Source organism: Cyprinus carpio, chromosome B11 (genome assembly GCF_018340385.1).
Source record: "Cyprinus carpio isolate SPL01 chromosome B11, ASM1834038v1, whole genome shotgun sequence".
Lineage (NCBI taxonomy): Eukaryota > Metazoa > Chordata > Actinopteri > Cypriniformes > Cyprinidae > Cyprinus > Cyprinus carpio.
The window spans coordinates 14,885,811-14,911,038 of NC_056607.1; the positions used below are offsets into that span (position 1 = coordinate 14,885,811).

Sequence of the window (25,228 nt, forward strand, 5' to 3'; positions counted from 1 at the left end):
TTTTATAACATTTTAAGTGTCTTTGCTGTCACTTTTGATCAGTTTAATGCTCCCATGCTGAATAAAAGTGTTCATTTTATTTCAGCTTATCCCACATCATTTATGCTATGGACGTGAATGATGCCTTAAAGAGATAGTTCACCCAAAAATGTAAATTCTGTCATTAATTACTCACCCTCATGTCATTCCCAACCAGTTATCTTTGGAACACAAATATTTTTTATGAAATCCGAGAGCTTTCTGACCCTCCATAGATAGCAAGGGAACTACCACGGTCAGAGCACAGAAATGCAGTAAGGACATTGGTAAAATAGTCCATGTGACATCAAAAATTATTTTCGTAGCTTCATAAAATAAAGGTTGAACCACTGATGTCACATGGACTATTTTAACAATGTCCTTACTACCTTTCTGGGCCTTGAACGTGGTAGTTCCCTTACTGTCTATGCAGGGTCAGAAAGCTGTCGGATTTCATCAAAAAATTTAATTTGTGTTCCGAAGATGAATGATGGTCTAACAGGTTTGGAACGGCATGAGGGTGAGTAATTATGGCAGAATTTATGTTTCTGGGGGAAATATCCCTTTAAGTCATTCATTTGAAGGAGCTGAGCCATATATAGTGACCAGGATATCAAAGAGACACCCTGGTTATTCCCAAAACACCCTAGGAACCACACTTTATCTAGTTAAGGCATAGTAACACTGTAAAACACATTCACAGCAACTACATAGAAACAAGTATCCACACCTTTGTGTTTCATTAGCATATTTCCACAGTATGAGTCGAAATAGATCTCTTAAATAATCTCTGCACACTAAAGCATTGTATGTCGTGACCGTTCCCCTCTGCTCTGCCCTCAGGCCATCACGCTCAAATGAACCAGCAGCATATGATGCCTGCTGGAAACTTCCAGATACGCCGCATGCCTGCCGACGACATCCAGGACGACTTCGACTGGGACTCCATCGTCTAACCCAGTCCCCGAGAGCGAAGAGTGGTGCAGACACAACGAGAGCGGAGCGTATGGAGGCAGTGTGTTTGTGTTACAGAGCAAGAGGGCTGGACCTGTGGTGTCTGCATGCCCGTGACAGAAGGCAGATTGGAATGGGACACTTGAAAAATAGTGCAGGTGTTGTTCATTATGACCTGATAGAGACTCCTGTGTTCCTGGTGTTTTTATGAAACAAAAACAAACAAAAAAAGATATTACTTTGAAGACAATCACATTTACTAGGACATGTTTAAGTGATCGCTTTTATACTTGTCCAAGGGGCAAGTGGTTTGTTTAAGTCAAATGTCTCCCGACCCACAGCCTCTCTGCAAACTTGCCAAGCTCGCCCCTGCTCTTCAACTGTTGTTCTGTGATTTTTCGAGTGATTGCATCCAGCTTGTTCTCCCCTCTCATGGTGACAAACTCAGGCCTCGACTGCCTATCAGACAAGATTGGCTCCCTCATTTGTGTTGTGAAACTTCATCTGAGATGCAGGGCACTTTTCAGAAGAGGGCCGATGGTGCAGGTAACGTGACACTCGAAGCACCTGCCGTCGTTCAGGCACAAGAAGCCCTTCTTTTGCTCCTCTGACCTTACACACTGTAATATGCCGACGTCGCCATGCATCCTAATACAAATCCAGCAGATTTTACTGATTGTTAAGGCTCATAACAAAACGTGTAAGCCACATTACCTGCAGTATTTGTACTTGTGTATCTTTGCTGTCTGAAGTGTGTCATGTTTTTTGTCTCTAATAGTTTTAGGCTAGTCTGAACGTGTGCGTCAGAAAATGATATCGATCCAGACCTCACTATTATCGATTTCCTCATCGCTTTACGTTTGCATGTACAATCCTCGTTCTGTTGACCATCGCCCGTCAACCTGTAGTCTCCCGATAGGACTGCGTTGCTTTTTGAGTTCGTTTACAGCCCTCAGGACCTGCCACAGAAAATTTCACGCGTTTAGGAGCGATTGCTTTCTTGACCGGAGATTTGTGGGATACCGGAGAGCCCTGTTCATGTTGCGAAATCAGCCTGCTGTGTGGCTCTTTAAAGGAGCGTTGCGAAGGAGATGAAAATCACGTCAAGGCACATTTGCTTAATGGTCCGCAATAAAAGAGCCCTCTTTATTTTAACCCTAGGACCAACTGACATGAAATCGCTTGCTCTTTGCTGCACTGACAAGGACTTTTTGCAGAGAGCGTACCTTCACTTTAGCTTTTGAATGCTGGGTGTAGCGTAATACTGAGAGAAAGGAGATGACTAAAATACTTAGATACACTAATAGCCTTATTTTTGAGGAATGTTAACTGCTGCGTTTGAAATTCTACTACTAAGAAGTTGTGCAAAGTTTAAAATCACACACATTCAGACCATCCTTCAAAAAAAAAAATCAACCTGGATGCAGGAACTAGAAACTGCATCCTGCTCTATCAAGTGCAGCGCCCTTAAGCAGCTGTAATTTGCATACTACAGTCTATATTTTAAGACGTTTAGTTGAAAAAGTCTGCTATCTTTACAAACCACAATGTCATTTTATTATATCAGTGATATTATGGAATGTTTTTGTGCAATAGAATTAATTTAGGGCTGTCAGTGATTACAATCATCTCTTTTAAAGAGCACAAAACTGATGCACAAGATCTGGACTAGAATAGCAGAACCCAAATTAGAAATATGTCCGGTCTTTGACCTTTAGCAGGGTATTTCTCAGTGAGAAGCAGCACTTCGATTAGACCAAATTTTAGAGTGCAGGGCTGGTTTAGAAAAGCCATAAAATGCGGTTGAAAAGGGAAGGAGTGGGTCTGTTTCTCATAGCTTGAAAGTAAACATATCTCCTTAGTCTACAGTAGTTTTCAATTGTTGTTATGGGCTTTGTTTTGTTATTCATCAGAGTGTAAGTGCTAATAGACTTGGAAAAGTTAAATGATCTTATGACAATCTTTTTTTTTTTTTTATGTATTTCAGTATTCTTAACTCTCAAAGTATTTACACTAGTCATTGAGATGTGTTGGCCTTTGATCCCTAAGGCCCTTAATATAATGGAACTTTGTTGCATGTCCTTCATAAAAACACACACATTTAAACCTCAAAATTAGAAAGAAAAAGAAATTATGGTTGATATAAAAAAATATTTTAGGACAATTAATATTTGGAGTTCTGACATCAATAATCATGAAACAATATCATTAATATAATGGCACATAAGTACAGTACATCTCCCTTCCAAAATTCCCATTACTGTAATCTGTTCAGACATTTTACATTATTTATTTTTCTTTTAGTAATTCCCATTATTCTCAGCAATGATTAATTAGTTGTTTTCTCATTACTGTAAAACAGTATATGTATTATTTCATGGGGGAAAAAATCTGAGTTTAATAATGAAATTTAGCTTAAATGCAGTAAAAAAAAAAAAAAGTGTTTTACTTTTTTTCCCTACTAGTAATGACATTTTTAGTCTTTACATAATAAAACAATTTACTTGAATGAAATTTAAAAATGTGTGTCTTTGAGCAAAATATGTCTGCCTTTTGAATTGGGGTAAAATAAGAGAGATTCGCCCTAAAACGTTAGTAATGGTTAAGGAACCCAGTCAAACTTTCTTCATGTTCATGACATTTCAGCCCGATTCTTCACTGAGTACTGTCTGTGATCAGCTATGTAGTTTGTTACATATCCATGTGTTCCAATTGTCCGATTTTCTGATGCTAATAGGGTTTAAATTGGTGAAACCATATTACTGAAGCCTAACGTAACCTAGAAATCCAATTAAACTGCCTGTGATGCTGATTTTGTGAGTATGCTCACACTGCCTGATTCTACAAGGAAGGAAGAACGGTGACAGAACCGCTATCCACTTTACCCCAGACAGACTGTTCAGCGTCTGTGTTTTTTGTTTGACTGCGACGCTGTGCACATTGTTCTTAAGCTAAGCTTCATTGCCCAAATCTGCTTTGGCTCCCTGCATCCTGTTCTTGCTCTTTTCTTTCCATCTCATGTTTTTGTTTGGATACTGTTGAAGTGTTCACGAGCCTTGTTCACCCAGCCTCAGTGTTTGTCATACAAAGAGATTTGAGAGCTTTTATCTGGTCATTTGTGCACTTTGAAAAGAATTCAGAAGCACAAACACTTACGTCCTTCATTAACTCAAGCAGGATCTCACCTGGTTCACTCACTGCCGAGTGAACATCTGGCATCGATCCACCCTCGGTGTGAACTTTAATACCATACTGTGGTGTTCACCCTCGATCATGGTTTGTCTGGATGTCGACCGCAGAAGGAGGGTCAGTTTTCGGTTGGAAATATTTTGTATGTATTGCCAATCTGTTTGTGGTAGTGATGTGTTTGGATCTCTTGTTTGCCAAAGAGAGAAAGTTTAATTTTGCAACATTTAAGGCACCAGGTATTTGGCATCCTTCCCAGGTGAAGGGTAACGTAAGTCTGAAGGATCGGACTGAATGGAAAGCGTATAGGAAGCGCTAGAGAATATGAGCTGGACAGGTGATGAGTTCTCGCTCTCTTCCTATTTTTCTCAAAAAAGAAAAAGGAAAAACATTGTTCCTTTGATTTTGTGTTTGTGTTGTGTGAAAGTTTTAACTGTTTAAAGACAACTCAGTTTTCGTAAAACAAAAGAAAAAAGAACTAAAAACAAGTGGGGATGCATCTGCCAGAGAGATTACTGTAATCAAGGAAGAAGCCTTGTTACATTTACGGGAGGAAACTGCCAACAAGTTCTGGTATTTGGAGCCTATTTTAATCATCGTTGGTGTGTCATTGTGCTTATTGTAAATATATGTCTTTTCGATTGTCCTTTTTTCCTCTGGGGTGGAGAGGGATCAAGGCAAGGGCTCGGGTTCACCTGCGAAAGAAAAGAGGGAGATGAATACAGAGTATTTTGTTATTGTCCAATCCAAGGGTGACACAGTATGTATATATCTATATTGTATATATGTGATGAAAATGCGTTGGCTTTTTGTGTGACTACCTTTTACCTGTACTATGGTTCAACATTCAGTGTTTCAGTGTTTATATTCTATTTTAATCTTTGTTTTCTGTTTGATTTTGTCCTGGTCATTACTTGTACTTGTTGTTTCTTTTATTTTCCCCTTTTTGTCCATTTTGTTATTGCACGGTTTATTATTTTTGCTGTCCAATAAGATGACACTGCTTCTCTTTGTATTGGTTTTAGTGCTGTAAAATAACTCTGAAGTGTCATTAGGATTGTCAAAACCACCCCTTCCCCCGATATGCATGAATGGCACTTAAAGAAATAAAATATGTTAACTTCACTGTGGAATCTTTGCTTCTTCGTGATATTTATTCATATACATATCCTTGCAAAAACTGAAGTACTTGCACAGAATACTCCAAAACGAAAGAAATTGATATATATAATTTGATTATGATCCCAACTATTATCTTTTTTCTTTCTTTTTTTTTTTTTTTTTTTTTTTGCTGTTTTTGCCTTTATTGTGACAGGACAGTGTAGCGATGACAGGAAGCGAAGTGGGAGAGAAAGAGGAGGTCCTCGAACTTGGGACGCCCGTATTTCTTACATTTTTAACAAACATTAACTGCTATGTTTCAAAAATACTGAGAAAATTCATCAATGATATACATTGCATTCAAGTGACTTTAAAAAAAAAAAAAAACACACATCTATAGATTTGTTGACATATAGATATCTATAGATGTTTTCGTTCCATGTGAATGGTCCTTGCTTTCTCTCACACTTGCTTTTTCTCATTTCATAAATGGTATTAAAACTGGCCAAAAGGATTTAAGTATTCAAATATTTGTGCTGTGTTCATCTTGATGCTAGGCCAAGTGCTTTGTGGGAAAACTGGTACAATTATAAAATTTATTTCAATTAAATTTAAAAGATTTATTGCCCACATATTTGTTTTACGAGCAGCCATGTAATACGTGGCATAAGACATTCAGTGTCCACGTATGCTGTCAACTTATTTCATGAAAATTAAAGCAAATGACCCTAAAACAAACTTTTAAGGTTGCAATTTCACATTAAACTTCAAATCTGATTCATTTTTCATCAAAGCCTTCTGTAGACGCTGTAGTCTTATATGGTACACGTGCAGCTGAGCCTCTGCTGTCACATTGGGTTAGAACAATAAGCTTGTTAACTAGCCTGTTTTTGCTCAGCAGATCTAGGTTAGCCGTCTTGCTTTTTCAGTAAAAACCTGTTTCTGATGACAAGACAGCCGTAGACTGGATGTTCTTACCGTTGAGAAGCTCTCTCAAGATGCTGTAGTGTTTGAAGCCCTCTACAAGTTTGCATTTCCTCACACTTACGTATTTGGTGCACTCACCATGGTGCTTTGAAATCGCTTAAGTCTTTGTAATCCCAGTTTCCTCCTGAAGAGCACACACAGTCCCTTGGTATTTTACCGACCTATTTTGAATTTGACGATCCGGTGCTGTCACTGTGTTGGCGGTCTACTTCTAGTATCTGAAGCTTATGTTCAGAGCCACTTTAAAATAGATTATTTTAGTAAATTCACACACACATCGACCCCTCTGCCCCATCAGATCAATCTCTTCAACTCAATGGCATCTTGGAAGATGTGCTCCTTTAAAAAAAAAAAAAAAAAGCTCTTTCTTTGTCGTGTCAGATTTTAAACATTGAGTAAGACTTTGGAAGGTCTGTCAGGACAGCAATCTGATCTAAATTGCTGCAAAATAACAAATATTACTCTGATCACTAACCATATTTTTATTTTATTTTTTTGTGAAGAAATAGAGTAAAACTCTTCATGAACTATTTATTGACAAAGAAATATTGCAATTTTTTCTTCCCCCTGCTTCTGAGATTTTTCTGAAATAGGTGATTCTAAGAAACCTGTGGATGATCTAGAAGAGCCTTGCAATCCTGTGGTGCCCAGGGTGCCACATACTTTCTGCATTGCATGCACTCTAATATGTTCAGTGTGCAGCCTCAACACTGGCATTGTTTAGAGTCCTTGTGCTTTTTAGGAGGGGTTGGCTGAGGTCTGCTTCTGGACACTGCATTCTTCTCTCTAATGATTCTGATCACCGTGGGCCGCATCAAGAAAAATGTGCTGAATCTGGTGAGTACTGGTGTAGGATTAATGCATTATAATCTACATCTTCAACAACAACATGATGATGCAACAGTTTATATATATATATATATATATATATATATATATATATATATATATATATATATATATATATATATATATACACATAAACACTGGAGGGGGCATTATTATCGATTATTAACTCATATTTTGGCCAGGATCAAAGGTTTAACGTTGAAACATATTAATGAGGAATTTATCACAAACATGCAGCTGTTTACGTCACACAAAGTCAATTGATGGACTCGAGGTGTGTGGATTTTTTATGGATTATTGTGATGCTTTTATCATCTGCTTAAACTTTAATTCTGACGGCACCCATTCACAGCAGAGGATCCATCGGTGAGCAGGTGACAATGCAAATTTTCTCCAAATCTGTTCCAACGAAGAGTGAAAGCGAAAAGTGACGTGACATGACCAAGTATGGTGACCCATACTCTGAATTAGTGCTATGCATTTATCCCATCCTAAGTGCACATACACACACACACACACACACACACACCGTGAACACACACCCGGAGCAGTGGCACATGTTTGTACATCTTGGATGACCTGAGAGTAAGTACATTTTAAGAAATGTTCATTTTTTTGGGTGCACTGTTCCTTTAATAGTGTCAGATCAAACTATTTGTAACTTATCTGTTTATGGCCCTCTTTCATGTAGTAGAGTAATGAACAAAAAAAACAAATTCACAAATTCCCACAAATTCCCAAAGCCTGCAAATAAATGCAGACCCCTCATAGACTGTTACTGGTGTAGCTGTGACTGTCTCCAAGGACGTTTAGTTTAGACACGTGTGTTTAGCACATGTTGTGCAGGATGTTCACAGCGGATGGTTGTTGGGTCGAGCAGAGAAACTGCATCCATATGTGGAACATGCATCACTCTGAGAAGCAGATGTCTCACTCTCCACATCATAACACATGAGATTTATTGGAAATGCTGGTTCTGGATTTATTTGGGATGTGGACTGTTGTAAGCATGTGGACCAGACACAGAAGGGCTTGTGTTGACGGCTCTCTCAGAAAACGGAGAAAGAGCTCTATGCATATTTATCGATCAGGGTGTTGAATTATTCTAAAATGTTTTAATTCTGTTGTTATGATTTAATACACGTTAAAAAAAAAGTGTTAAATATATTGTTAGATTTGAATATAAGAAAGAGATTCCAATGCCTCAAACTCAATCTAAAGACATGAATGCGCAGTGCCCCCCAGTGGCCGAAATGACTACAAGCCTTTAGACCAATTATTTGGGATGGGGGAAAAAAATCACTTTAGATTAGTTATTTACCAACTTTCTATATTTATGGCATTTTCTATTTCAGGCATTACTTGCCATGTTGCATTATTTTATAACACCCCTCCTTTATTATTATTATATCCAGTGTATGTTCGGAGAGAACTGATGAAATCTGATGTTCAGTGGATTTGCTGCAGAATATTGTCTTATTTCAAAATGCAGGAAAAGGCAGGTCAGATCTACAAGATGAATGAAAAAGCAATAGTCTCTGAATGTCAATACACACCATGTGAAAAATCTGGATTATTTTTATGATCTGATCATCTCTGTCATCTGCCATATACCAGGTTAATTTTCATAGTCTTTTGTTGAAATGTCTCTGCAATAAGACTATATATATTGTTAAATACATGCATATATATATATATAATTTTAGGGAAGGTTTTGAGTCAAAATTCTTAAATCGTTAAATTATTTAAAATATCCTACATTTGAGTTCCTTTGTGATTTCTTTTTAAAATTGAAGATTTTCCTAAATAAAAATGAAATACCATTTTTGCTATAGTTGTTGAATAAAAATTAAACACAAGTTGAACACAATAAAACCACAATCGCATAAATTAACTGTGCTCTCAGAACAAGGACATTTTTTCATAAATACTGGGCCAATTTATTAATTATGTGTTGATCATAACTAAGTGGGGGATGTTGTCACAAAGGGTCAGCGTGTAATCTGAGTTGTTCCTCCTAGGCAATAAATGTGAAAACGTTCAATTGCTTTTTTTTTTTTTCTTGAGCTATGACTTTATAAATAAACTGACAAAAATGACCTCAAGCTGAGAAATATTCACTGGAGAAAAAGTGACAACTTGCCCAAGTCTCCCCAATGCAAAGTTTGCAGCTGGACACATGAGTTAAACCATTTTGGCATAGCATGTCCTATTTAATGAGCTGATTTGCGCTGGTCCAGGCTTCGCCAGCAGTACTTTCACCAATGGCCCATCGTGATGGTCGTGTGCCTCTCCCAAATCTGCGACCCGACCGACCAGTTACATTGGGGAAGCTCTATAAGCCCTAGTCTCCATCCGCCATTTTCAGCACATTGGAAAGCAGGTAGACCAAAAACTGCACAGTGCCGGTAAAAAACAGCAGGTAAGTGTTCAAGAACACCATGCTCACATTTTTATTTCAATCAAGCCTTTGCAACGCTGCACTGAATGTCTTGGAAAGCAGGAGGGCACCTTGCTCGGAGTGAGTTGCATCGGGTTTGTGCACTTCTGAGTGCTCGGGGTGATGATAACAATAAAATATGTTTGCCCTGCCAGTCCACAAAGCAACTCGAGGGCTCTGGTGAAACATTTTGGAGAACTTTTTCTCTCATAGAAGATACCTCAAGCGAAATGTGACTATTTGAAGTGTGTTTAAAGCGCGGTGTGTGTGTGTTTGTTTGCCTGAAAGTCGCGATATAGTGTCTTTGCACGAGCCACTGGCTTAATTCACGATTTAACAGCATCTGGTTCCCATGACAATATTTTAAGCACAAGGATGCACTTTACATCTATTTTGCATACAACCCGCACTTGTTTTGCGATTTATTTTTATTCAGGTTTATTAAAATAATGCCGTGAGCGTATAAGTATTGTGTGTCTTCGCATCACAATCCACCCCTGAATATCGTATCGTACGTTTTTGCTGGTGTTTCTTTTAAGAATGTGTAAACTTTCTCGCTGTTAGTTCATCCATCTTCGGCTGTGGGTGCTGCTGAAACGCCTTCTTTCTTTGTCCCACAGCCACCGTCTGTTATTAACAAAGATGACACCACAATGAAACACTTCTCATTCAACTCTGGATTTTATTCATTCTCCTGCCTCGCAAAGAATCTTTTCGTATTCTCACATATAGTTTAGAGAAAATCTGTTAAAATAAACGCAGTAGGATAGTGAAGGATGTAGCTCACAGATGAAATCATGCTGAGGGGAACTTAAAGGTGAACTCACCTATTTATTTATATATATATATATATATATATATATATATATATATATATATATATATATATATATATATATATATGTATATATATGTATATATATGTATATATATGTATATATATGTATATATATGTATATATATATACATACATACATACATACATTTAAAAAAGTTGTGCATGTAAGGAAATAAACATATTCAAATTATAAACATTTACGTGAGATGAAGACTAAAATCATATCAGTTTTGTATGTTTTTTGCATAGAGTGGGTCGCACCCTCATGGATGCTGCCATGTTGGAATATGTTAAGAATAATACATTTTTAAGCCATATATCTCACCCTTTTATATCATTTTATACGTCGTCAGCCAATCAGATTCAAGCATTAAACGGCCCCGTAGTGTATATATATATATATATATATATATATATATATATATATATATATATATATATATATATATATATATATATATATATATATATATATATATATACATACACACACACACACACACACACACACACACACTACCATTCAAAGGTTTGGGATCAGTCAAATGTTTTATATTTTTACCGAAGTTTCTTGTTGCTCATCAAGGCTGTATTTATTTGATCAAAAATACAGAAAAAAACTGTTATTTTGTGAAATATTTCAATTTAAAATAATAGTTTCTGTTTTAATTTACTTAAAATTACAATTTATTCCTGTGATGCAAAGCTGATTTTTCAGTGTCACATGATCCTTTATAAATCATTCTAATATGCTGATTTATTATCAGTGCTGCTTCATGTTTTTGGAACCTGTGATACTTTTTTTCAGGATTCTTTTATGAATATATAAACATAAATAATAAAAAAACAAAAACATGAAGCAGTACAACTGTTTCCAACATTGATGATAAATCAGCAATTAGAATGATTTCTGAAGGATCATGTGACACTGGAGTAATGATGCTAAAAAATTCCACTGATCACAGAAATAAATTATATTTTAAGGTATATTAAAACAATATTAGAAATTGAAATAATATCTCAAAATATTAGTTTTATTCTGAATTTTTGATCAAATAAATACAGCCTTGATGAGCACAAGAGACTCCATCAAAAATCTTACTGATCCCTAACCTTTGAACGGCAGTGTATATATAACTAATATGCTTTCACTGCTCACTGTGCATTGTACAGCATAAATAGCAACGTAGAAAATTATTGATTAAATTCATAAAGACAGGTGTAATAAAATATTCTATGGGTGTGTGAACTTAGATGAAAAGGAAGAAAACACTATGTGTGGCATCAGTTAGTAAACAAACCTCATGCATCCAGGCCAATAGGTGTCAGTATAGAGTTTAAACCAGTTACATTTACATTGACATGTATGCATTTAACAGCTACTTTTATCCAAAAGTGGAATTAAAGCAAGTTGTCAAGGATCCAACAATATCTGAAATATAAACCTGGCACTGTATTTGACAACTAGATTAGGAAATCCAGGGACAAAAAGAGCCATTTTATTGTTAGGATTGGGGTTAAATTGGGGAATAAAATACTCATGCCAAAAGGTATATAAAGTTGGTAGTTAAAGTTTTTCATCATAAAGTTATTCCACACATTTATGAGACTATGACTTCAGAGCAGGTCACTGCTGCAGACTAATAATTTTTTACTGACAAGATAAAAGATTGAATCCTTAATGACTCCACTACACTTGAGCGCAAAGACTATTACTGACCGAGAGAAATAATCTTTTAGTGGCTGTGTGACCTCACATAGGCTTCTTCAAATTAGAAATCACATCTATTTTTATTCACTACAGAGATTTGAGTGTAATGATGTCATGAATTATTTCTGCAAGCATCCATTCTGACGAAAAAGTATGAATTTGGTGTTTTAATTTGATTCCAGAAGCATTCCTGTTGTGTTGGGTTTGCATGCTCCCACCCATGTGAAAAGTCAAAGGCAGCGGAAGCCGAGAATCTGTCTCCGACCTTCACGCTTATGTAACAATTCACATCAGAGAGGCCCCTTGTGTGTCATGCTGTTTTCTCAGTTTCCCCTTATTCTCTGTAGCTGTCATCCAAACCTGATGACAATGTTCAACTTACCGTCCTGTCAGCTTTGGTTATTGCTCTATTCTTATGCTATGAGAAGTAATCTCTGCGGACCCACAACAAAATGAATCACCATTCGTCTAAAACTGTGGGATATGCACCTGTATGCCTGACTACGTAATATGTTTTTGGAGGGCTATTTCTCAGGTGGTTTGTTGGATCGTGTGTGAGGTTGAGTTAATTACATGTGTAATGTCAGTGAGGCCCCTGGTAATAGATACTGTTTGTAGTCTAACCACATGTTAGATCACCATTTTAATTCACTAAACATCTCAGATGTTAAAATGCTAGAATGCATTTGTTGCATTACTGTATGAATTATGTTGGACATAATTTTAAACACTACACACTAGTTTGCAGTCTGTAAGATTTTTTAATCTTATTTAAAAAATTATCTTATGCTCATTAAGGCTGAAAAAAACTGTAAAACCAGTAATATTGCAATTTGAAACAACTGTTTTTAATTTGACTGGTTTAAAATGCAGTTTATTCCTGTGCTGGCAAAGCTGAATTTTCAATATCATTACTCCAGTCTTCAGTGTCACATAATATAATTTAAACGTTTTTATTCTCTGTTCTGATCAAGGTAATGCATCCTTGCTAAATCTTTTCTTTCAAAACAAACAACAACAAAAAAATACTGACCCCTTTCTTACTTTCAAACTGTAGTGCAAATAAAAGAAAAGCAAATATCAGAGACTTTGAGTGTACTGAAGGAGTATTTGCAGTTTTAAGCACAACTTTAAATGGTCTTCCAGTCTTTGGGATTGCTTGAGAGCAAGTCCCATCCTGCATCAAAAGCATAGAGGATTATTTTGTTCTACATGGTGAAAATAATTGCTCCTATTTTCTGTTTTACAGAATCCATGAAATAAGAACGTTCTTAGGAGTCTCAAAGTTCAATCGAGTGTTAAATCCTTGGTGGAGGTATGGTGAAACAATTTATTTTCTAATGTAATTTAAAAACTGAAAAGTTCAAACCATGAGCACTGTTTACACATACAGTTAAGAAACGCATTGTAAACTGTAAAGCCCACCCTTTTCTTTTTTAAGGCTGTAATGGCTTTGCCTCAAGGAACATATGAAACCTTGGATGGCATCCCAGCCCATGTGTGGAAGGGGCTGCCAAACAGCATGAAGCTGGGACCGTCAGCTGTCAACCCCAGTCGCATTGGTGAGCAACTGTTAATGAGAAATCATGTGTTCATTATTGCAATATTTTCTATGAGATGTTCCAAATCTGTGACTTTGAAACATATTTAATCTTCAAATATTTACAAAGTTAGCCTGTTTTGCTCCACAACAATCACTTTTGATTGGACTCATGATTTAGCTGGTCAGCATTGTGAACCGTGTGACTGATGATGTTAAAGAGTTGCGAACAACATAACTGCAGTCTTATTTTGTTTGAAGTTTGAAACAGAATGTGCAGTACGCTGTGGTGGTGCCCTAGAAATGTACAGATAAATGATTAATATCGAATGCTTCAAAAAATGGCTCTGTGAGAGCGTCTCTGGAGATCTTACAGTGCCTCATTCTGATTGAGGATTCATGCTCAAAAACCTGTCAACTAAAAAAAGTTTTAAAAATCTGATGAATGAATGGAGAAGACAATAAAGTTGCTTTTCCCAATGTTTGCTCGCTTAGGATTTCACATGACATGCTCTATACAGGTGTCTGGGCATCTAGAATAATACCGAAAGGCAAACGGTTTGGACCATTTGTAGGAGAACGAAAGAAGAGATCTCAAGTGACGAGCAATGTTTACATGTGGGAGGTATGTATTCGAGAACACACAGAGGAAACTCTAGTTCTGCCTGACTAGAAGTCTGAATACACTGATGAACACAAAGCTTATTTAGAGCAATACACATTATCATTCAAAAGTTTGGGTCTGTAAAATTTGTATTGCTTTTAAAATGATTTTCTTATGCGCACCAAGGCTGCTTTTATTTGATCAAAAATATAGTAAAAACCACAAAGCTGAAGATTCAACAGCAATTACTCCAGTCTTCAAAGTCACATCATTCAGAAATCATTCTAATATGCTAATTTATTGCTCAAGAAACATTTCTTCCTCTTGCTTATTATTATTATTATTATTATTATTATTATTATTATTATTAGTGTTGAAAACAGGTATGCTGCTTAATATTTGTGGAAAAGCAGTGATACTTTTTTCATGATGACAAAACTTTTAGAATGGTAATGTAGGTTTTAGCAGTGTTTTTTATTAAATGCTTATTGTTCCGCTATCATTAGGTATATTTTCCAGCCTGGGGGTGGATGTGCATTGATGCCACGGATCCAATGAAAGGAAACTGGTTGCGGTATGTGAACTGGGCGCGCTCTTCTCAAGAGCAAAACCTCTTTCCACTGGAGATCAACCGAGCTATTTACTACAAAGTTTTAAGGGTAAGTTAACCTTTAAGATGTGATGAATTGGTTTGATTTTCAACATGTTAGTTATGATTACAAAGAGCCTGGAGGAGATGCTCACAGGGAAATAGTACACTAGTAAAGGGCTTTTCAAATGTTTTCATGCGGAGGACCCCCAAAATAATAAGTTTTCCTTGCAAGGGACACTGTACTAATGTTCAAAAGTTTGGGGTCAGTAAGACCCCACCATTATTCAGCATACATGCACTAAAGTAACAGCAAAAAAAGTGACAGTAACAGAATTTACATTATTAAGAAAGCATTGTGTGAACCTTTGAACTTTCAATTCATTGAAAAAAATTGTTTCCCCAAAAATATTAAACAACACAACTATTTTCTTATAATAATAATAAATGGTTCTTGAGCATAAAAAAATCAGTATATTAGAACAGTTTCTGAAGGATCATGTGACCGATGACAACTGAAGGAATGGCTGCTGAAAATTCAGCTTTGACATCACAGGAATAAATTACATTTTAAAATATATTAAAATATATATTTTTTTAAATCAAATCAAATAACTGTAGCCTTGGTAAGCATTAGCTACTATCAAAAACATAAAAAAGTATGAAATTATTAAATAATCACCTTCTATATTATCATTGTACTAAAGCAAAGGAATTTTTATTTAGCTTATATCAACTTAATGGCATAGTTTTTTCTACCACTAATAATGTTAGATGTACTGTATAACGCAAAGAGAACTGTGTTGTGTTTCCTTATTATTTGTGCTCTTCACAGTAATTAAATATCAGTGAGAATGTTGCAGAGCTCCCACTGAGCAAGCACTCCTCAGGGTCCGTTTAAAACCCCTGCACTAGTATATAAATGCATTCAAAGATAATGGACTAAATATGACAACGATTTTCCTTTTATTAACCTCTGAAAAGTAGTAATATGTCTGGAACTAATATAGAATGAGTATTATTATCACTGTGCTTCTGCTTATGCACAGTAAACTTATGTTTTCTGAATTTACCAGTACAAATTCAAATTCTTGACTTTTTATACCCATCTTTTTCTGCACTTGTGGAAGTCAACAGACGAACAGACCGTCTTTAACGTCACTTAAAATGTTATATAATGTTAATTCCCTTCAATGAGCTGCTACTGCACCTTAGTTTGTTCTGGGGGTCTGTTCCTAAATGCCTGACAGAGCGTCAAGGCCTAGATGGTATTTCATCCTATGGCATGCCAAAAAGCTCGACTCTGATTGGTCCTTATACTCCCCGTCAGCCAATCGGACCGGACGAAGAACTTCTCGTGTGGTACAATGGGGAAGACAATCCTGAGATAGCTGCTGCATTAGAGGAAGAAAGGACTAGCAACCTGAACAAGAAGAGTTCACCAAGAGCAAAGCGAGGTAAAATGAAAACACCGCCTGTAATTGCTCAAACCTGGCGTTTTTTCTGTAGAAACATCTAATTGGGGTCCAAAAACATATGTTTGTTATATATTTGAACGCGTTCGCAGTCGCTAGCTGGAACTAGCATGCTAGCCATCTGGCTATTCGCCCGTTTCATACGAAGATCATTTAGAAACAGGAACTATGGGATGATGTTCTGTTTTAATCAACTTTGTTAAAAAGAAAACCAGCCCAGGACAGAGCCAGGGTGCGGTGAAATGTAGCGCACTCTTCCTCATGTTGATGAACGGGTCGGTTAGCCGCCTTGCAGACTCAGACCTTATCTCAGCGTCTCAAAATCTAGTGAACTTCTCTCCTAGAGAGCATTGTGAGCAGCACGGACACGTCCGAGTGTTCGATTTAAAAAGTTTGAACGCGTCTGTGATGCCCGTGCATGCCATCTAGATAGGCAGCTCGCTAGGTTTAGAGACACAACCTATGTCTGACAGAGATGACCTTCCAGACCCTCCTCGCAAAGCATTTTGAATTAGACCTTAATGAGCCATAAAATAAACACAGGGTTTATCCTCTAAAAGTTCTACGCATTAGAGTCAGATTTGTTTGCTTGTCCAGTGCACATTTGTTATTGATTTGTCGCACATCACTGTATTAAGTTTATTTGAAGGATACTTGTGAGCTTGTACGTAATTCAGTTAACGTTTTAGGGAAGTACATTTGATATGTGTATTTATATTTGAGTTTAAGTGAGTGTATCCGGTCTGGATGATCTTTATAGACTGATGTAATACTGACTGAAAAGGCTGACCTAAACTTGCTGTTGAGAAGAGCGTTTGCTGGTCCTTTCATGAAGTAAATGGACATTTGACTTTAACCTGTTCAATGACAGTGCAGCTAAATGCATCAAGTTTCAAGTTAGCTCATGTCCAATTTTTTTTTTAAAAATACATTAGTAAAAGTAGTCCTTGAAATAGGTGATCAAGTTAATGACATTGTCATTTTTTTGTCATTAGTTTTCTGTCACTGTCTAAAATCATGAGGGATTGAGATGGTATAAATGAATTATTATATAAAGCTAAAATATTTTACATTTAGGTTACAAAATCAAATAAAATTCATTTTAGACAGTTTGATAGCAGTTTTTTAAATGTCATTAACATGTTCAAACTAGATATGCACATAAATCCTTTATCTTGTGAAAATGGATGTGTTGAAAAAGATATTTGGGAAGGACTATTTGACAAGTATGGTCAGATGACCAAGTTAGTTGCATGTTTTATGAATTGGGTTTTGTATAAGATGCTGCCAGATGACCTTGTCACAAGGACAGCAGCTGATAGCTGGTTTCTTTTCTTGGCTGAGACAATGTCTTTGAAACTTTGTGTAAATGTTTGTAAAAGTGTATACATGTAATTTGCCAACATTTATACACCATTAAAGGGAAAGATCATTCTGTTGTTGCTTTCTCACCATCAAGTCCTTTTATCCCTTTACATAAATCTACTACAGTCAACTGCTGTTGAGTAACAGTTAATTCTCTCTGCACTTATCATGCAATAATTGTGATGTAGATTTTAAATATGTGAAAAACAAGCATTTCTTTGCCTGTGTCATGCACAGTGCTGTAGTTACTGAGTAGTCAGTCTGGTTTTGTGGTGAGCTGCTCGTTTAGAAAAAAGGCTGTGGCATACTTTTGTTTTGGAACTTGCAGGTGGAGCTCTTTATTCTAGCTAATGTAACAGATGTTCTTCCTTTGTGTTTTACAGTTTTCAGTATATATTCATTTATTGCTACTATTTCTATGAAATATCATTGGATTCAATTATTGTAGGTTTTGATGGCTGTGATGGGAAACCTTAACCTAATTGCTTTTTGCTGCCTTTAGTGAGTCTTGAAATGTTTAATTTTTTAAAACTAAAAATAGTTTTTTTTTTTTTTCTCCCTAAAGCGAGGAGGAAGCTGTCGGAAAAAGCCAGACAGCCTGATTTAGGTGGATTCTGTGAACCGAATAAATTGGGTGCCGTTGAACCCTCAATCACAGAGATGCGGGACTCAGAGGAAGGTAGGTTATGCTCTTCACCGGCCTCTGGCAGGGATTTGTGTCGTTCACAAGTATGTTTAGCGCTGTCATAATATTTTTGTTACGGTAGGGCTATAACAGTAAGGGTGCAGCCATCAATTATTTTTATCAGTTAATGTGTCACTAACATCTGTTTTAATTTGATTTTTTTTTTAAAAAGCCAAATTTCACATATTATTCTGTGTTTGAATGAAAAACACATTATTCTACATCCTGCCCCAAGTTTAAATGGTGTGCAAATTGAAGGTTATGAGAACAGTGTGAAGGCTATGATATGTATGCTTGCAGAAGTTTAAAATGTAAATAATATATAATAATTACAATAGTTATTAATGAAAATTGTCAAATTGCTTCTCATTAAAATAGCATTACCTAAATATGATTATATGTAGAATTTTAAACAAGATGACGTCCAAAAGTTGTTTTAGTCAGAATTATTGTGCTTTATTTTGCTGTTGTGCTCTGTTAAAGTGTGGATGTGCTTTAACAAGACTTGTTTGATTGAATTTCTAAATTTAGAAAAATGTATAGATAAAGATATAACCATAAAATGTAAGTTTTGCACTCTTCCTGCATCGTGATTTCCATTATTTTCTTAGATGTGTTCTCTGTCAAAATTGATTTTTTTACTTCTGTAAAGAGACATCATTAGTGGAGACTTTTATGCACAGCACACAAACCTGACTATACAATAATGAAATTAGTTTTGAATTATTTCACTATCAATTTAATGTATTAGTTCCAGTCCTAGTTGCAGTGTTATTGTAACATAATTATGTCTTTAGATTAATGATTTTCAACTTCATTCACTGATTTTTATTTTTTAATGACATTTTTCTTGTTATTCAGGGCTTAATGGTGAGGAAAGACCCTCTTCACCTTCTGAGTTGCAGCAGGAGAATGCAGCCCAGTCATCCCAGTCATCTTCTGCAGAAAATGAAAACCCTGTCCAGTCTCATACAACAGAGATAAACCAGAGGGAAGGACTGGATGAGGAAAATGCAGAGGTTGATGGACAACTGCAGCAGCCACAGTTAAATCAGAGCCCACAGCACCCCTCTGAGGCAGAATCAGTTGATGGGAATGAAAAGTCTCTCCTACATTTATGTTCAGGCAGCCCTGCAGACGAAAGCACTGAGAGTCTGCTGTGTGATACAGAGTGTATATCTTCTTTAGCAAATCCTGAGTTGGAGGCAGATGGGGATTTTGAAGATGACCCCCAAGGAGAAACGTACCCCTGTCAGCATTGCGAGCGTCATTTCTCCACCAAACAGGGCCTGGAGCGCCACACTCACATTCACACTACTTCAAACCATCAAACTCATACGTTTAAGTGCCGGTACTGTGCCAAGCCCTTTGGCTCTCAGGTAGGGAGGCGCAGACATGAACGTAGACATGAGAATGGGAGTAAAACTTTAAATAGGCCCGGATCACTTAGCAGAACAGCATTCCTCCACAGTCCCACGGCACCCAATGATTCTGCTACCTCTGGCAGTGCATCCTCTCCAAGTCATTCAGTCGTTTTGAACACACAGAATGGTCCACCTCAGCAAACCTCTGACAGTTTGAAAACAGAGCCTGATGCTGAATCTGACCGACCTTTTATATTGGATGAGAATGGGGAGTCCAAAGAGCTTCATCCTTGCAAGTACTGTAACAAGGCCTTTGGCACACACACCAACATGCGCAGGCACCAGCGCAGAATCCACGAACGGCATTTAATGCCAAAAGGTGTTCGTCGGAAAGGTATGCTCTTGCAGGATGGCTCCTCCCAACAGCAGCAGCATGAACAAGGGCAGTCTGTTTCGCTCCAGGAAGAGTCACCAAGTGCCAGTCCACCACCGATTTATGTGCCCAGTGTGGAGACTGAGGATGAGGGAGAGAGAGAGGAGAGTATGGTTGATATCTCTAACAACATTTCTGAAAATCTCAGCCATTACATGGATGGAAAGATCCCATGTACAAGCACAGTAAGCAACTGTGAGGTCATCGAGGTTGATTCTAGCACTGCAGCTTTGTTTGGCCTTGATGCTCTTATTCTAAGTCCCAAACAAATTAGTCACGCTTTTAAAATCGAAACAAGGTCTTGTCCAGTGAAAGAAGTTTCATGTATAGCTCAGACAGCTTCTAAAAGACGAACTGCTACACCACCACTGCTGCCTGCTGTGAAAATGGAAACAGAAATTGTGTCCTCCTCTTCCTCCTTGTCCTCCCCCTCCTCTCAGTCCTCTTTGTTGGTAGGAAACATTTTCTCCCAGTCAAACGAAACGTTAGCTTTTCAGAAGGAGAAATCCGTTTATCTCTCTCCGAAACTCAAACAACTACTACAGGCCCCAGACGGTCAGAAACCAGCCATAGGTCTAATCACAGATAGCCATAGATTAACCACTCCCCTTTCAGTAACTTCACTGCCTGCTGTCCAAGGAAAGTTTAAAAGAAGAACTGCCTCCCCTCCCACAACTTCACATAGTAGCCCGGCACAAAGAAATGAGAGCATAAGCTCTCCAACTGAGGTTTCATGTTCTCTGAAGGTGCCAAAGATTGAAAGCCATTGCATGACGCATTCCTGGAGTTTGTCCAGCAAAGATCATGGGGACGCTGTAAGCCTGACAGCAAAAGACTGGTCTCCTTCAAGAAGCGGGGGGAATTCTTGCAATCAGCAGCCACTTGACCTTTCAAATTTCTTCAGTAAAAAAGACAATAGTATAAACAAAGGCTCTGGAGAGGCTGTGCTTGACTTAAGTGTAAACCGTAAAAGTCCTGTTGACCATGAAGTAAAGACAAGCTCAGCCACACAAACGCCACATGTCAAAAGAAAGAAACCCAATACCAGCATTTTAGAGAAGGTCTTAATGAACGAGTATGCTAGCTTAAACTCACCTGGAGACGAAGAATCCAACGCTCTCGAAAGCCCTGATGTTCTTTCGTCTTCTGAGAGTGCCACGTGGGTCGGCCCTTCTAGTCCTGGATCGGGATCAGAGTGCCTTCCTTGTGAATCAACCTCTCCTCCCTCTCTGACCCCTATGACTATTAATCCGTCCTCTCCATCTTCATCTAGTATAGCATCATCTACACCCCCTCCTCCAGTCTTGCCCACTATCCCATCACCTCCACCTTTATCATCATCGCCGCATTTTCGGATGTCAGATGCATCATCACCTGCCCCTTTTCCTGTGTTGTCCCCTAAAATGTCCCCCAAGGCAGGTGATAGTTTAGAGGAAGTGTCGGATTCATCTGCTTTAACAGAATCATGCCATGATGCATTAAATTCCATTGTTAATGAATCAGACCAAACTGCTGAGCAGTTAGACCCTGCGACTTCTCCACTGCCTCAGGATGCAAAAAGACATTGTACAGCAGATTCATCTTCAAAGTCGGAAACACTTCTCGAGGGCTCAACCCTTGATTCTAAGCCTCAGTTTTTAAGAAATGCAGATCAAGCAGTTTCTTCACACCTAAAGTGGGATACTGCTTCTAAAACCAGCCAAAGCCATTCCTGTGAAGGAACTCTCCCTCAAGACCTCAATATTAAAACAGAAGACCGACACAAATCAAAGTCTTCTCTTTCTACAGTACAATCAACTCCTAAAAAGGAACCCTCCTCACCGACCTTGCTCAGTGAATTGGATTCTTCCCAGAAGAGTTCAGCGGTTGATAACTCTGTTGTAGAGGATACAGGGGAAAACGAGGGGCTGGTTGATATAACCACAAATGGGGGCAACACTTCACCTGGAACTCCACCAAGAAGTTCTGATGAGGTTGAGACACCAGAGCGGGAGACTTTTGTCAAGAGTTTTGTGTGTAACGTCTGCAAAGAGCCATTTCGGTCCATCAAGGACCTCAGTGGCCATATAATAGAGCATGCATCAGAGTGGCCTTTTAAGTGTGAGTTTTGCGTGCAGTTATTTGGTAATGCGACTGCACTCCTCGAGCACCGCTCCTCTCTCCATGGGGTGGGAAGAATTTATATTTGCTCTATTTGCTCAAAGGAGTTTGCCTTCCTCTGCAATCTCCAGCAACATCAAAGTGACCTACATCCAAGTCAGAGTTGCAGTCAGACTGCCGTTGAAAACGGGAAGCTCAGACCTCAGAATTACACGGATCCTGCTTACGCAAATGTGGAGAAAGATGCTGTTCTTGACTCAATTGCTGGAGCTACCTCTGAAGATTCTTCCGAGGAGCACAACAGTGACACTAAGAAGGTGGAAGAAGAGGAAAATGGCCACGAGGACCCTACAGAAGAACTATACACTACAATAAAGATTATGGCATCTGAGGCTGGTAAACCGAAAGGTCCAGATGTACGGCTTGGCATTAATCAACACTACCCCAGCTATAAGCCTCCACCTTTCCCGTACCACAACCGAACACCTGATGGCTCGGTTGCCTCCGCCACTAATTTCACTACACACAACATACCCCAAACATTTAGCACTGCAATCCGGTGTACCAAATGTGGAAATAGCTTTGACAACATGCCTGAGCTACATAAGCACATTTTAGTTTGTGCTAATGCTAGTGATAAGAGACGCTACACCCCTAAGAAGAATCCCATTCCTCTTAAACAGGTTGTGAAACAGTCTCCGAATGGTCTTCTAACCACCACAGGAGCTGCTGCTGGGCAGAATGCTTTCCGCAGAATGGGTCAACCGAAAAGGCTCAATTTTAACCAAGATATGACGTCCAAAGCAAAGTTGTCAGCCCTAAATAAGAAGAAAAACCAGCTTGTCCAGAAAGCCATATCTCAGAAGAACAAGTCGGTTGCCTCTATAAAGAAACCGACAACCCGGGTAAAGGAAGAGGAGACTTCTAAGGTCCATGCATGCCCATACTGTAGCCGAGAGTTCACATACCCAGCCAGCCTCAGTAAGCACATTGCTTGCAGTTGTCCACAAAGACCTCTTGCCAAGAAGTTGAAAAAAGGAGCACTGATGCCTCAAGACAAAAACAGGAGTCTCCGAAGTCGAGCCACTGACTCTGAAGTCAAACAAGAACCAGGTTCTGGACCAATTGCAAAGTCCTTGGGGAAAACCAGAGCCCGGAGCTCTGAGCCAGTTGAGAGTGAAGCTCCACCAGCAAGTAAAGGCAAAGCACCTCAGGTACGTACAAAGAGGCTAGCCTCAAATGCAGACAACATGGCCCCACAAACTAAGAAAGGCAAAAAGAGCAACGAGCCATTGACTTCCATAACTCCTGCACTTACTGATGCCTCTTCGACACTGCCGCCATCTAAAATGCAACGATCTAAGGAGGTTGTTGTCAAGAAGGAGGTTGTTGTCAAAAAGGAGGTTGTCAAAAAAGAGTCTGCAGTGAAAATGACACCATCTAAGAAGGAAGAACGTTTTTTGACAAGGACGCGGGAGAGAAAAGGTGGGCCAGTGACACGCAGTGTACAGATGGCTAGTGCTTCAGCTCCTTTGGAAGTGAAGTCTGAAGACCTCTCAAACCATGAACCAGGACAGTCTGAGGTAAAGTAGAATTTCACTTTTAGCATTAACATAATATTGTATATATGTTGAGTTGGGACTGTTTGAATTTTTATTTATTTATTTATTTATTTAGTTTTTTTTCCCCCCTCTTATGTTTATTTCAGGAGTCTCTATTGAAGCTATCCAGGTAGAACATCACAGTCTCCAAAGGATTGCTTTAGTCAGTGACTGGAAGGGGAACTTCTTTCAACTAAATTGGATTAACCTGATCACAGCCTGAATGTTCAGGGGGACCAGGAGTTATCTCCCTGCTCATGTTTTGCGTTGGCTCATTGGAAGTATCTTCTCAGTGCACTTTTATAAATAAGCCTTTAAGCCCCTTCCTCCAAAATGGACTGATGAATATGATGAATAAATCTCTATCAAGCATAATATTACTTGATTTATAAGTGTTGACCTTCTGTTTTGTTTAGGTTTTGCAAGTGGCAATCATTCAGCAGTTTCTCTTTATGAGACTAATTCACCCCGTTTAATCTGTGAGGTTTTCAGATCCAGTGTTCTCCTGATGCATGTGCTTCTGTATACAGTATGATTGGACTGATCCTCTCTTCATGACTGTACTCCATTTTGACCTGCTCCTCTTTTACTGAGAAAAATTATTTGAAGAGTATATATGTATATTTAAGTAAATGTTATCCTTCACAGGGAATGTTTATCATACCGAGGCTCTCATCTGAGAGGCTTTTTTGTTTTTACTTTGTTGTTGATGTTTTTGTTTATTTTGACATGGTAAGTGAATTGAGCTGTTTGATACAGTCAGAGTGAGCAGGAGAAAATAGTTTGCTGTATGTAAAAGGTATTTGACCCTCACCTAAACCAGCCAAAACCGTAAGCCATTTTTTCATCGTCGTCTTTTTTTTTGTTTTTTTTTTTCTTCTCTGTACTTTTGTAATCTACAGAATCTACAGCAGGGCTGCTGGCCATTAAAATTACACTAAAACTACAACTGGGAATGACAAACTTTATTCTGCACTTGCATGAAAATGAATTAATAGTTGTACAGTAAGTGCCATTATTACAACCCAAATTGTGTAATCGGTGATCTTGTCAAGCAGGTTACTTGTTTCTAAAGAAAAGCACTTTATTTAGGCTAAATTGCCTTTTATGGATATCTCAAAGTTTGAGGTGATTTTACAATATGTGATGACACCTGCTTAAAAACTGCATAAAAACAGCATTAATTTTTTACTGGTATATTATAAGCATGTATGCCATATCCTAAAGCAACCTCAGAAATTTGCTTCAAGTTTATTAAGACTTAGTTAATATTGTTGCTTTATTAGTACAATTAGCCGTTATTGCTGTGATGCCACTGCAAGCACTCGGTTTCTTTGGTCACCAAGCATTACTCAAATCTTTTGTTTTTATCGTTTCTCATTTTTATA

At 38.0% G+C, this 25,228-nt stretch overlaps 2 protein-coding genes across 2 annotated transcripts in view; both read left to right on the top strand.

The window, feature by feature from the left end:
* LOC109098297 (forkhead box protein J3-like) overlaps nt 1-5,291 on the top strand; it is a 101,264-nt gene extending 95,973 nt beyond the window's left edge. The window contains exon 12 of the mRNA XM_042734086.1: nt 862-5,291. Within this exon, the coding sequence (XP_042590020.1) occupies nt 862-974 (113 nt within the window). The 3' untranslated portion in view covers nt 975-5,291. The remainder of the gene's footprint in view (nt 1-861) is intronic.
* A 4,028-nt stretch (nt 5,292-9,319) lies between these two features.
* Nucleotides 9,320-24,786, top strand: LOC109074782 (PR domain zinc finger protein 2-like). The gene is made up of 9 exons (XM_042734087.1): nt 9,320-9,517; nt 13,334-13,399; nt 13,526-13,646; nt 14,146-14,249; nt 14,735-14,887; nt 16,148-16,274; nt 18,223-18,336; nt 19,204-23,822; nt 23,948-24,786. Exons 3-9 carry the CDS (start codon nt 13,532-13,534, stop codon nt 23,972-23,974), a joined length of 5,259 nt encoding a protein of 1,752 aa, XP_042590021.1. The 5' UTR covers nt 9,320-9,517; nt 13,334-13,399; nt 13,526-13,531; the 3' UTR covers nt 23,975-24,786.
* Nucleotides 24,787-25,228: the final 442 nt, after the last annotated feature.